We start from the raw sequence: 15142 nt of genomic DNA, 5'->3' as shown, positions 1-15142 counted from the left end.
AGTAAATGGCATGAAAAGACCCACACCCAGATTCGGCATTATTACCTGGTTAGAAACAACACACTCTTCAAACGCTGCACTGTTGATGACAACCTATGGGTACTTTGCATTCCAGACGATTTTGTTAATAGGCTCATTTGGTACATTCATTTCAGCTAGGTACATTTTGGTCCACGGAAATGTTATCATATTCTTCGAACGACTTGTCATTTTAACAATATGGAAATGAGAATTCGAAGAGTCTTGTCTATTTGTAAACTTTGTCAAAAGGCGAAACCATCTACTACCTCACATCGTGCTCCGTTGTTTCCTATTATTCCTTCTAAATTAAAAGAATTTGCTGCTGTTGATCTCTTGGGACCCCTTGTCAGAACATCGAATGGATTTTCGTACATTCTAGTCGCTGTTGAACTTACTTCGGAATTTGTTTCTTTCACTCCGTTACGTAAAGTCACTAGACGGTCTGTATCGAACGCCTTTGTTAAAAATTTCTTACGTGAAGTTGGCCACGTTGCTAAAGTCATTTCAGATAACGGGCCGCAATTGAGATCTGCTGTTTGGTCACGCATGCTTCGGAATCATAAAATCAAACCTGTTTTTATTTCATTGTACTCACCACATTGTAACCCGTCTGAACGGATTATGAAAGAAATCAATAAGCTTTGCAGACTTTATTGTCACAAAAAACATCAGCATTGGGACAGATATTTACACTTATTTCAAAATGTGCTGAATGAAATGTCTCATGATTCCACTGCTTTACCCCCTACTCTTGTACTGAAGAATGAAGAACCATTGAACAGAATCAGAGAGCTTGTACCTTTCCCGAATACACGTAAACTTCGACACAAACACATAATTGATTTGGCTCTTAAAAATATAAAATGTGCAGCAGACAAAAGGAGAAAACTACACGGTAAAGGAAATGCAAAGAAATTATATATTGGTCAGAAAGTTCTCATTAAAGCTCATTCATTGTCACATAAGAAGAAACACTTGAGTCACAAATTCTTTCTAGTTTACAATGGACCTTACAGAATCCGACGTATACCACATGATTATTGCGTTGAAGCTGAAACTCTGTGTACTAGGAAGAGTAAAGGTTTACAACACATTTCACATGCAAAACCGTTTATTGAAAGATAATCTGCTTTTCAACTTTGTCTTTGCCATAAAACTTTTCACTTCACATTTCTAGTATGCATTGTCAGACTTAGAAACTGTTAACATGCAACAATGTTTGAGGTTAAATATCCAATCAAGAACCAAGAGACCTTATTTAAACAGAAATTACGAATGCATTGTTATAGTGGACAGACGTCACAGTGTTATTGTGTGTGTACATTCTTGCTTGTTAGCTGCACGATTACATAACGACTATAAGGCCTACATACATAGAACATATACTGGTACTGCTAATGAGATTTTAATGCAACATTTTGGTTTATTTGAAAATACATTCAGGATTTAAAGTACTTTCTGTGAGATACCAGATGACACAGTGGTTAGTTTATGTGATAGCTACACGATTTTATCACGATGCTACTAATGAGTGACAATTTACAATGTTGCTTTTGCAGTATTTCTGTTTTATATCTGCACAGTTTTCTGTATTATTCTGGAAAGTGAAACATGTTTTAGTAGTAACTTTTGTGGTATAGCTACAATGAGACTGCCTTTTCCATAGCACAACAATACGTTACAGCACAGTACTTTCTTCATCACAGCAATAAGCGTAATAACTAAGATATCTATACCGAAAGCATTTCACTTTTGTTTATCATGAGGTAAGTACATTGGCTTCTGCAGATCTTAGCTTTCGGAGGACAATAACTACAACACTTCCACAGAGATTATCTTACAGCAAGACGCACATTTAGCGCTACAGGACACGTATTTGAGTGATTAATTTTGTACTTAAATCATTTTTTTAAAGATATTTGAAGTACAATGATACAAAGGTTTTCCGTGATACATTTCATTCCTTTGTTATAATCTGTAACACCTGAGGGTATAATTACATTAATCCTAAGGGGGGTACACGCTTACTTTGTGTTCCACGTGTTTGGCAAGCACAAGGAGCCCTAGCTAATATGGTATTTGCTTATACAACTTTACACATCGGTACCGTATTTCTCTAACACATAAATTACACAGCTATCTGATCATTTAACTGGATGAGAAAAACATTTATTTTACTACATCTGTGACAGATGTTTACATAATTACACAGTTGGATAACTTCACACTTATGAAATTGTATTTTGTCTCTACTTTGTGAAGTGTTCATATTTTTTCAGAGCCTTTGTGATACTATGAGAGCTTTGAATGATATATTTGATATGGGATCATGATTTTTATAGTACGTTTTAGGTAGATGACACTATTTAAATTAGCAGAGAATTTTTTTTAGGCTTTGAAATTATTGCAGAAAGCTACGACGTTTTTGAGATTTGACTGAGGTGTTATGATGTTATTTTTACGATGACGATGTGTATTATGCCGGTGAGGTACGTTTATGAACAATAAGCTGATGCTATATGAGAAATTTGGTTATGCTACATTTTTATTATGATGAAATTTTGAAGAAGTGTCGACGAATATGTATATGTGTAATAAGGTAAGGAATAATGAGTAGTGGTTAGGGAATCTGACTTGTGAAAAAGGATGTTGGAAACCAAGAATCGTACTTTAAGAGTTATGAAATGTGTGTATATGCGTAATGTATCACAATGCCGGCAAAAAGTTTTGGACGGTGCTATATTTATAGAATTTTGTTTCTACACATTCTTAACGTAAATTCTCGACCTCTGAAATTTTTTTTATGTGAGACTGTCACTGTAGCGCAAACTGCTGTCGTAAATATTTCGGTAAGGAAGCTAAGTGACCCAGGTGGCGCCCAGATGTGCCAGTCGCCTGGAGAAAAAGCCATTAGTGTGTGCCTTTCAGAGGCACAGGTGGAGAAAAAAAGGAGGTCATTATCCTCGCTATTGACATTCCTTTGTAGAAAGCATTGCAAATACGACACGCTCATTACTTGGAAAGATACTTACATCTGCACACCTGATTATGACAAGCGTCTTTCTACGAGAGTTGAGAGAATTTCTACTAACTTATGAAATGTCACATGACTATAGAATGATATTTTATGCTTTTCTTTTCATAGTTGCTTATTTCATTTGATATCTAGTTTCCAGCTGTGTTGCAGAATTGGTTTTACAAAATAAACTTAAATGCATTTGCTAATGTGAACACTTTCTGCCAACAGATCTATTAAATAATTATTTTATGATCCACATTCCTCGAAAAAGGAGCTCTTGGAATGGAAAGAACAATAAGAAGGGACTAATAACAGTAAATGCATATATAATTTTCTTTTCAAGTACTTGGTAATTTTTTTGTAGAATTAGTTTTTGTGGTGCACCATTTTGATTACGTAGACATTAAGATGTGATTATACATTTCCCTTATCTACATTGTTGTCTTTAGTGTGCTATTTTTTCTGCTTGAGCTTTGTCATGTTTAGGTATAAGTTATTTCATTTGCTGCTGCTGTTTGCCAGGCATAATGTTACTGAATTTGACTTTGTATTACTCTGTTAAACAAGTTTTACTACGGATTTATTTTTCTTGTTTGCTGCACATTGCCTTATATTAGTTGTAATGTTGCAATTGCTTTGCTAATTTATATATACTGCAGCTTGGTTTGCCAATTTGAATTTTTTGCCATTGCTGTTTGTTGTAATTGTTTTGTGCTGCTGCATTGCCTCGTCCCTTAGTTTAGCATCTGAGGTCAGTAGATTTAAGTTAACTTAAGAGGGGGTAGACTATATAAGAAACTAACTATGATGAATTGGAAGAAATGTATTGAGAAGCTATAAGAAAATGGTTTCGCCAAAAAAGTAGTGCACAATGGAGAAAAACTATTTTTGAAAGAGGATGTGAACAGAATACAGAAAGCATACTTGGATAGGATTTTTTTTTATGGAAACAAATGTTGAAATAAGAGGAAAGATCTACAGAATGAAGTTTTGGGTTGGACTGCAGTACCAAATGTCACACTGAAAACAAACCCTGTCCTGTCCTTTTGTATTATTCTGTTATGTGTTTGTATACCCTTGTGTATTTGTGTTCGTCCTGTCTTCATGTGATTATCTGATAAGACTTATGTTGTAGAATTTTTCTAATACTCAGCTGCATTCACTATCATGAGGAATACTGTTATCCTTAAACATAATTTGCATTTATATATTTGTTATTTACTTTGTAAAGATGTTTAGACATTATTTATTCTATTTTGTTGGAAGTCGACATGTTAAGAAACGTGGCTGTTGTACTTCAGGTTTATAATTTATATAAAAAACAGCTACCAGCCACATGTATGGTTTAAAAAGGTTTATTATCTTCAGACCATGACCGGTTTCGGATTTTTCTTTACAAATCCATCTTAAGATGGCAGATTACAAGCATTCTTAGTTGGACCTAGTTTTGTTTGTGTTATTCGTTTGCTGTACTGGGAAAGAACAGAAATACTTTTGTTGTCATATCGGTAATGGTATTTTTACAAAAGATTTACTTCTTTTACAAAATCTAATTGCTCAGGAAATGGTTTTTATAAACATTAGTAAACTTGCAGGTTAGTGTACTTACGAGCTGTGTAGTTCTGCTTGACGCAATATTCGTGCGTTTATGTTTTCGAACGCAAGCTTAATACACTTTTCAATATGCACTATGTGAGTGCTGTTCCAATCAATGGACGTCACTTTATTCTGTTTTGTTTTTATGCTCATGTGTGAAGTTGATGTTTAAAATTTATTCTGATCTTTTATGTATGTACTTGTGTCATAATTCTTGTAACACCGATGTACATGTTTATTTCTATTCTTTTGTAAATCCTGTTTTACTACAAACGTTATCTGTATTGTTATGTTCTTTAACGATGTATTTTGTACCTATGTTATTGTATTCTCATGTTGTAAATTTATAATTGTATAGACACCAGTTCTTCAAATTAAGTTACATTTCACTGCACACATTTCTGTTGGTCATAGCAATGCACAATATGTGAGAAGATGGGACTGTTAGTGTTTGCACGTGTGTTAATAATTCAGCAAGGGACTGGATAACAGCATTGCTGGTTCTAAGGACATTTTTAAAAAAATCTTCGTGAGTGCACAAGTGATGGTTTATGGACTTGCTATATTGTCCGCAAGACTCTACAATGGTGATTGTGCACCTGCACAGTCACAACAGATGGCTGCTGGCCATCTCTACACGGACTACAGTGGGTCTGCATCTTTGATGACCCACCAATACCATTATTTCTACAAGGACTACAGTGGGTCGACACCTTTGCTGACTCACCAGTACCATTATTTCTACAAGGAGTGCAGTGGGTCTTCACCTCTGGTGGCCCACCAATACCATACTCTCTACCAAGACTATACTGGGTCTGCTCTGTGATGACCTACCTACCAATATTCTTCAAAACGTCGAATGACTCTGCTGTGGGTTTTCTCTGTTGTTGCCCATTACCTGTCTGCATGTCGAGAGTCAGCACTCTCTTTCTGTTGGAAGGACAACATTGCTTCTTCTAGACTGCATGGAAATCCACTACTTCCTTGTGCATTTTCTTTTACTGCTCAGCCTTTGAGAAAAACATTGCAATTTTACTGTGATGAATGATCAGGACTGTCTTTATGGACTGTGGGAAAATTTTAGCTTTTGACCAACTTTGTGTCAATAAGTGTGTGCATTTGATATCTTTGTTATTGTAATTATGAAAAATTTTATCAAATCATTATTGTCCACTGCCCAAAACAATTTGTAAAATTTTTTGTGGGGAGCATGGGGGCTATGTAAGTAGACTGTTTATGTTTTCTTATTGGCAACATTACGTAGTGCTCTGAATGATAATCACTGGCTGTGCTGTGTGCAGTCTGTGGCTAGTTTGCATTGTTGTCTGCCATTGTAGTGTTGGGCAGCTGGATGTGAACAGCGCGTAGCGTTGCACAGTTGGAGGTGAGCCACCAGCAGTGGTGGATGTGGGGAGATAAATTGCGGAGTTTTGAAATTTGTAAGACTGGATGTCATGAACTGCTATGTATATTATGACTTTTCAACACTATTAAGGTAAATACATTGTTTGTTCTCTATTAAAATCTTTGGTTTGCTAACTATGCCTATCAGTAGTTTGTGCCTTCCGTAGTTTGAATCTTTTATTTAGCTGGCAGTAGTGGCGTTCGCTGTATTGCAGTAGTTCGAGTAACGAAGATTTTTGTGAGGTAAGTGATTAGTGAAAGGTATAGGTTAATGTTAGTCAGGGCCATTCATTTGTAGGGATTATTGAAATTCAGATTGCGTTGCGCAAAAAATATTGTGTCAGTTTAAGGACAGTCATGTATAATTGTTCAAAGGGGATGTTTCAATACCATCATTCAATTTTAAAATTTCCTACCTGTCAACATCTTGTTTTTCTAAATTTCTGACCAGCGCTATCTTCGATTGTTATTCGACTGAAGCAGCATCTAGAGGCAAAAAAGGGTACTATCTGCTGGCGTGCCATTGATGAGCTGCTCACATCTTATTATAATTACCATATTTCCTCACATTGACGTCTTCTGCTCTATGGGAACATAAAAGATAATATTAACGCAAGCTGTGAGAACAATGTAGTGTTTACTTAAAGACATCTTGAAGGTTCTAATGCAGGGAGCCACAATTCCTAACTACAGTTTCATGATAAATGAAATTTTTCATTAAAAACCGTTACTCTCTGAAACACCAAATCCTTGAATGCCATGCGCTCCGCTTCCCCTTCCATATCCGCCTTGCTTCCCCCACACAGCTCCTGTATGAACTGATCGCCTTCCCCCACCTCCTCCTGTTTCTCCAACATCTCCGCATCCTTTACATCATCTACAGGCTTGATCACCCCCCACCCCCACCCACTGGTTTTCGCCTTCCTCTCCACCCCCCGCTCGTTGCTGTGCCTCTATCGCTGTATGCCTCCCTCTCTCCACCTCCACATCCCCCATCTCCTTCATCAGGGCAATTTCCAGCGCTTCCCCCTCCCGGATGATGAACTTCGCGGTGACATCTACCCTTCCTTCCAACTATAACCTGGTCTTGTTCCCCCCCCCCTTCCCCAGGGCCAACTGTTTCCTCTCCTCTCCTTCTCCCAGAGCGGATTTTTCTCCTCCACCCCACTCCCTGAGACCCTGCAACCCATACTTGCCTCTTTCCTTCCCACCTCCCTACCTACCTTCTTCAGCGCACCCCCCACTCATCTCCCCCCTCTCTTCCCCTCCCTCCTCCCTCCCTTCTTCCGATCTCCCTCATCTCCTTGCATCTGCAGATCCTCTGTTTTGATCATCATCAGTGTGCCATGTCAGTGTTGTTTTTAGTGCTGTTTCTCCTGTGGGTCATGAGGTGTTATTTTAACTGTATACTGTCTTGAGGTTCGCTGTCAGTGTTTGTTATGTGCTACGCCATCCGTTGATACTTTTTATGCTCCGGTCATGCTCTGCCTTGTCTTCTTTTAATTGCCAAAGTGTGTGGCTTTATGTGTGCACTACTTTTTTACAGTTTTTATCTCTATTTTACAGTCGCCCCTATTTTCGTCTATTGCCTTCCATGATGTTCCCCCTTTCCTATATCAATGTTCACCATATTCTCTCCTTTGTATATTTTTCACTGTCTTCTATTGTTTGTTCTATGTCTCTTGGCTGATGAGCAGCGCATATGCTGCTGCCAGCCCACCCCGATGGGGAGCTGAAATACAATAAAGAAAAAAAAAAGCTCTGAAACAACAGTAATTCGATAGGTGCTACATAGGAAGATAAATTATCTCTCAATATGATTCAGAAATACGTTTCATATACAATCAATAACGCCTCATCATTTGCTATTAATATAAAGTGCCGGATAGATAGCAGAGAAATTCTGAATTTGCGCTGAAATCGTTCCTCCTGCCCAACGTCTGTTGTATAGACAAGTCGTCCGTAGCATATGTAATACGGAAGACAGCATGTTAACTTCTATTGTTCAATTTAAGTAATCGTCACTATCAGTGTCAGTTGTGTCAAGCACTAGTACGTCACCGATGTTTTTTTTTTATGGATAACTTTTTCAGTTGCTAAATGGATCACTGTTTAACTTCACGACTGGTTTCCGCTTTTTTTCTGAAGCGATTTTCTAGCGGAATTTGAAATTGACACTGAAAATGTTGCCGAACGAAGTACAAAATTATAAAGAGAATATTTAAATAATTTTTCTCATAGGATTGTAAGAATATCGATATGAAAAAGCATTATGTTTACATATGCAGAGCGTATGTTTAGAAAAAAGTGAAATATAGGCTAGATCGTGCTGTGCCGTATTTAAGTCAAACGATAAGGAAAGTGGAAGTCTTGTAGACTGAAAAGAGATGTGTTCAATAACATCGTAGGAAAGTGGGCGTGACGTGATTATGAAACACCTACATTTTGAAAAATTAAATATTGCCATTGAACTGACTTGTTCAACATAAGTTCGACGGAAAGGTGCTAGTAAGCTATGAAAAACAGAATTAATAACCTAATCAATTTCACCATTAGACAATAATCCAAAGTGGACAGTATTTCATCAGAAGTATGTTTATCGACATCTTTGTGATGCAGTCCAAGGTAAAGTTCATTCATATAATGTAGCAAACTTGCTTGACCCTGAGGTTCTCAGTTCTGTAATCAGTTCTCTACGTTTCCTTTTGGTATAGATTTTGATAAATGTATTCATATCATGTTTGTGAACACAGTTTCTTTTCTTAAATATGAGAAAATTGCATCACTCATTCCATTACTTCTTTCTATCGTCGGATAAATAAATCGGAAGAGTTATTTACAATGTTGTGCTGAAATTTTCGACTAGCAGCTGTCAAAGGATAATGAAGACCACATACAAACAAATGAGTTAAGAATTTTATATTTAAGATGTATAGTACATTGTCTGTCTTACTGTTCTACTGTCATATACTTCCGTCATAATAACGCAATTTTTACCAGTAAGATTTAAGTTCTAAATATTTACAACTATTTAAAACAAGTCGGTGGCATATTAATTATTTCGTTCTTAACTTTACCATCAGAGTTTTCGACATTTCAGTTGGTGTAATGATGGCATCCCTCGCTTACCTAACACACACAGCTGTCTGCACAGTGTGCTCTACCTATTATAATCTTCGAATGTCTCCATCCCCTCCCCTTACACTGTCAAGCTAAGGTTTACGAAATGCTGTCACAGATGTTCCGCAATTCCGTCATTTTTATTGAGTTTCGTCTGCCTACCACGTATCTTTTTTGGTGTTATTAACGTAACAGTTCTTGCACTTTTCCTAGATAGTCTTACTGTCACACAAAGGACATAGTCTTAAAAGAACGTGGCTATTCAGTTGCAGATGTACTCAAAGCTTGCAACAATGAAAAATGTCACCTTCGACGTATTAAGCTAATTTTTTTTTTCTTTTTTTTTTTTTTTTTTTTTTTTTTTTCAGATGGCAAGTTCCAAATCTTCTCCACAGCCTGCTGCCATCCTCGCCCTCCTCCCCTGTCCAAACATTTTCCACTCACTGCCACTTCAACACTTCAAGGCCGTTTTCTTCTTCATTGTGTCTTTCCTTAATTGTTCAAGTGTCATATTCATCTGCCTTTAAAGCAAAATCATTCACTTCTTGCTTCTGCAGTCGTTCACCTACCCAGTGCTCGGAATTATTTTACGTAAATAGTCAATGAAATAATGAAATACTGTATTATATTTGTGGTCAAACTTATTGGTATCGTTCAACATTGTATCCATCTTGTGCAAAACGAGTAGCAATGTCCACATTGAAAAATAACTAGATACAACAATTTAACTTCCTTTACACTTTCTAGAGTGATAGATAGAAGGGTCATAACTGGACTAAGAGTTCATATTTACATTCAATTTGATACAGCCACTCTGTCAAAATTTATTTAATGCATTAGTAGTTATGGTACCTTTCACGTATCACATATAAAAATGCTATGCCTGAAATAACAACATCCAGTTGCAGTGACAAATAATTCTTCGATTATATCTCTTAACGATAGGAAATTCATTTGGAAATAAAAAGTTATTATTCCTATGTTACGTAACTTATGAGAGCAGCGTGGTCGAGTAGTAATAAGACTTAGAGTAAATCCTTTGCCATTATTTTCGAGATTTGCTTAATAGCTGTATACTCGGGTTAGGAATTTAAAGAAGTTTTCTGAAATATCCTTCTGTCTACATGTAGACAGCTGGAAAAATCCACAGGAGTACAACGTAATGTCTTTCTTTTGTATGCTAATTCGGAAAGCACAGCTATCACGCTTTCGCACTAACTTTTATTGTCAGATACTTCTTACCGGGAAGGGATTTAATTCAGTTACTTCGGCCTTCGGAGACAGGGAGAGAGAGAGACCGTAAAATTTTCCCGCCGGCTGCATATTGCATTAGCAGGCGTGCGAAGCCAGACTAAGAAGAACAACTTCTGCAACAGCACTGTGGGAAATCTGGCGTGCGGCGAAGAAGTAAGGCCGGGGGCGGAGTAAGGGGGGCGTGGCTAGGCTGGCCTTGCAGGCCATGCCTCCGCCCGCACGGCCCCTCATGAATAATTGCAGTGGCGGACCGGGGGTGGCAAGGGGGTGGCAGTGCCTCGTGGGCCGGCATGGGCGTCGCAGCGGGCGGCAGCGGCGGCGGGCGCTACCAGGTGAGACCGTGTGGTCTGCCTGCTCTCTGCTTCTGCGTCACCTTTCCTCCAGACGAGCAGTGCAGGGTGCACAGAGGATGGCTCTTAGGGTGGCCTTAGTCACAGGCCAAAGTGACGGAATATTTCCTTGTTACATCGCCATTCAGATCGTTTGCCAAATATGCCATGTAGCATTGCAGAACAAGAGTGGTGGAATAAAGATCATCTTAATCGACAGGCAGTGGAGGCGAGGGTCACGTGTCTAGAATTTGTAAGGGCAAGCAAGTGAAAACGAAACCGATGGAAGAAAAGTAAGGAAACTGTCAATTATTTCAAAAATAATCGCCACAACCTACAACATATTCTTTATCCGCTGTGAAACAAGACGGTCAATCCCTTCACGGAAAAATGTTTGTGGTTGTCCAGCGAATCATGATTGTACTCAGGAATGCACATCTTCGCGGTGGGAGCCCCACTTGTTTCCAAGATTGTTTCGACTACATTACAAAACTTTCGTTGGGAAACAATTACACTTCCTCCATACAATCCAGACCTTCCCTATGCGAATTTTATATTTTTGGAGCCAGGAGAAAAGGCTTTCATGGTGTCGATTTGCTTCGGACGAGGAGGTGCAATCCTGGGTATAATAACGAGACTTTAACATACAGAGTATAGACTGCGAAGTCTATGGATTCATTCCAGGGGATGCAGAGAGAGAGTCATACGAAGTACTTTTGAACATGTCTTCCGAGAACGGTCTTCAGGAGGTAGCTCGGTAGCCCACACGCCAAGGAAATATACCTTGTAGTTACAAACAGCCGGACTTTATCGATGACGTCTGTGTACAAACGGAGATTAGTCATCATGGTGTCATCACGGCCACCATGGTTACAAAAGTTAATAAATCAGTCTAGAAGATTAAGTGAGTATTACTGCTACAAAGAGTGAATAAGCACGTTAAGCATCTCACTTAGACAAACGAATTTCAGTGGTTTAGTTCCAGTATACTGGACATAGAGGAATAGTTTAATGACGCTGTAAATCGTGCTCTGAACAAGTATGTGCCCTGTTAGTGCACTAAGGACGGAAAAGATCCACCGTGGCTTAGGAACGAAATTCTAAAAATGCTTTAGACGCAATGGCTGTAGTACTCTCGGTTGGAAAGAGAACGCGCAAATGACAACAGGCAAAGTGTAGCACAGATTCGTGCGTCTGTAAAGAAGCACACAACAGGTACCACCGTCATACCTTACCAAAACATCTGCTAGAGAACAAGATAAAATTCTGGTCCTATGTAAAATCGCTGAGCCGATCTAAGGGCTCCACACAGACACTCATTAACCAGTCTGGTGTGGCAGCTGAAGACAGCGCGTACGAAATCGTAGAAACATAACGTCTTTTGACCATCGCGCAGAGTCCCATTTGGATGAGAAAGTATTAAGCATCCATGGCGAAGAAAATACCTCAAAGAGTTCAAAACAAGTATGTCGACTGTTCTGGCTCGAATACCATTTCGGTTTGACAAAGAGTACTCTAAAGCACTGGCCCCTTACTTAGCTTGTAATCGTGAATCTCTCGTCCAGTGAAAAGTTCCACGCGGCTTGAATAAAGCGGAGGTGACTCTGAAACATCGCCTTAGAAAATTAATGAATTACTGTGCTGATAAACCTCTTACGTTATTTGATTTTCAAACAGCTGAGCAAAACTGAACGTACTCAGACATTTCTCTCTTTACTTATTCTGATCAACACTTAACTGACACACAATTTTTTTTTTTAGCGCAACGCAATCTGACTTTCAATAATCCCTACAAACAAATGGCCCTGACTAACAATGACCTATACCTTTCATGAATCACTTACCTCACAAAAATCTTCGTTACTCGAACTACTGCAACACAGCGAGCGCTACTACTGGCAGCTAAATAAAAGATTCTAAGTACTGAAGGCACCAACTACTGATAGGCATAGTTAGCAAATTAAAGATTTTGATAGAGAACAAACAATGGCCCGCATCTCGTGGTCGTGCGGTAGCGTTCTCGCTTCCCACGCCCGGGTTCCCGGGTTCGATTCCCGGCGGGGTCAGGGATTTTCTCTGCCTCGTGATGGCTGGGTGTTGTGTGATGTCCTTAGGTTGGTTAGGTTTAAGTAGTTCTAAGTTCTAGGGGACTGATGACCATTGATGTTATGTCCCATAGTGCTCAGAGCCATTTGAACAAACAATGTATTTACCTTAATGATATTCAAAAGTTATCATATATATGATATACAGTATTACAAATTTACTCTTTCTGATGGACACACGTGCAGATTGTCCGCTCACCTCCAACTGCGCAACGCTACACGCTGTTCACATCCAACTGCCCAACACTACAATAGCAAAAATTCCAACAATGCAAACACAGACTGCACACACCACAGTCAGTGATTTTCATACAGAGCGCTACGTGGCGTTACCAACATAAAAACCTAAAGAACCTACCTACAACTCATGTACATAAGAAGAGTGAAGAAAATAGGACCAGGCAAAATTATAGACAAATATCCTTAGCATTGGTTTACTGGAGAATTCTAGAACATATTCTGAGTTCGAAAATAAAAAATTTCCTATAAACCGAAAAGTTCATGTCCACGAATCGGCACGGATTTAGAAAGCATTCCTAGTGTGACCTTCTGCTTGCACTTTATTCACACGATATACTGCGCACTATGGATGAAGGGTAACAGGCAGATTCCATATTTGTAGATTTCTGATATACATTTGATACAGTACGCCGCTTTCCACTTGTAACGATGCTGTGAGCATACTGAATAGTTTCCAGAAATCTGAGTTGCTCATGGACTTTTTAACTAATAGAGCCCAGTTGTTGTCCTCGACGGGGAGTGTTCATCAGAGACAGATGCGTCGTCAGGAGTGACCCAGGAAAGTGTGATAGGACCCTTATTATTTTCTATATACATAAAATTTTTGACAGACAGGGTGGGCAGTAATCTGCTGTTGATCGATGAAGATTCTGTGGCGTACGGAAAGCTGTCGAAGATGAGTTACCGTAGGATGATACAAGATGACGTGTACAAAATTTGAACTTAGTGTGACGAACGGTAGCTAGCTCTAAAAGTAAAAAAAAAAAAAAAGTATGTTAATGAGAATCAGTAGGACAAACAAACCCGTAATGTTCGCATAAAGCATTAGTAGTTGCGTGCTTGACAGATACACGCCGTTTTAATATCTGGAAGTAACCCTGCAAAGCGATAAAAAAGGGAATGAGCATGTGAGGATTCTGCTTGGCAAGGCGAATGTTCGACTTCGGTTGATGGAGAGCGTTTTTGGAAAGTGTATTTCATCTATAAAGGTGACCGCATATAGGACACCGTGCGAGCTGTTCTTGAGTACAAGTCTAATGTTTCGGGTCCTAACCAGATATGATTTAGGGAAAACATGTAAGTGATTCAATAGGGGGCTGTTAGATTTGCTGCCGGTTCGTTCGAACTACACACAGGTGTTACGGAGATGCTCCAGGAACTCAAAAGTGAAGGCGACGTGCTTCTCGAGGAACACTACCGAGAAAATTTGGAGAACCAGCATTTGAAGCTGACATCAAATCCATTCTACTGCCGGCAACATGCATTTCTTCTAAGGACAACCAAGGTAATATAAGAGAAATCAGGGCCAATGCGAGTGGAATAGGAAACTATAGGAATCCTAGTATTACAGGATTGAATACATATGTACAGTGAAGCGCCAAAGAAACTGGCGTATACATGCGTACTCAAACACAGAGTCCGCAGCTCGTGGTCGTGCGGTAGCGTTCTCGCTTCCCACGCCCGGGTTCGATTCCCGGCGGGATCAGGGATTTTCTCTGTCTCGTGATGACTGGGTGTTGTGTGATGTCCTTAGGTTAGTTAGGTTTAAGTAGTTCTAAGTTCTAGGGGACTGATTACCATAGATGTTAAGTCCCATAGTGCTCTGAGCCATTTGAACCAATCAAATATAGAGAGATGTAAACAAGCAGAATATGGCGGTGCGATCGGCAACGCCTATATAAGAAAAGCGTCTGGCGCAGTTGTCAGATCGGTTACTGCTGCTACAATGACAGTTTATCAAGATTTAGATGAGTTTGAACGTGATGTCATAGTCGGCGCACGAGCGAAGGGACACAGCATCTCCGAGGTAGCAATGAAGTGGGGAGTTTCTCGTACGACCAAGTCACGAGTGTACCGTCAATATTAGGAATCGGGCAAAACATCAAATCTCCGACGTCGCTGAGGCCGGAAACTGGTCCTGCAGGAACGGAACCAACAATGACTCAAGAGAATCGTTCAGCGTGACAGAAGTGCAACGCTCCCGCAAATTGCCGCAGATTCAAATGCCGGGCCATCTACTAGTGTCAGCGTGCGAGCCATTCGACGGAACATCA

At 39.3% G+C, this 15142-nt stretch overlaps 1 protein-coding gene across 1 annotated transcript in view; it reads left to right on the top strand.

Moving 5' to 3' along the window:
• The first annotated feature begins 10619 nt into the window (after positions 1-10619).
• The window catches only part of LOC124623099 (odorant receptor coreceptor-like), a 108977-nt gene continuing 104454 nt past the window's right edge, over positions 10620-15142 (top strand). Inside the window, exon 1 of the mRNA XM_047148890.1 lies at positions 10620-10746. Within this exon, the coding sequence (XP_047004846.1) occupies positions 10620-10746 (127 nt within the window). The remainder of the gene's footprint in view (positions 10747-15142) is intronic.

The sequence above is a fragment of the Schistocerca americana genome, chromosome 7, assembly GCF_021461395.2.
Source record: "Schistocerca americana isolate TAMUIC-IGC-003095 chromosome 7, iqSchAmer2.1, whole genome shotgun sequence".
Taxonomy (NCBI): Eukaryota; Metazoa; Arthropoda; class Insecta; order Orthoptera; family Acrididae; genus Schistocerca; species Schistocerca americana.
The sequence above is the reverse complement of the archived record's forward strand: the minus strand, read 5'-3'. Positions and strand labels throughout refer to the sequence as shown.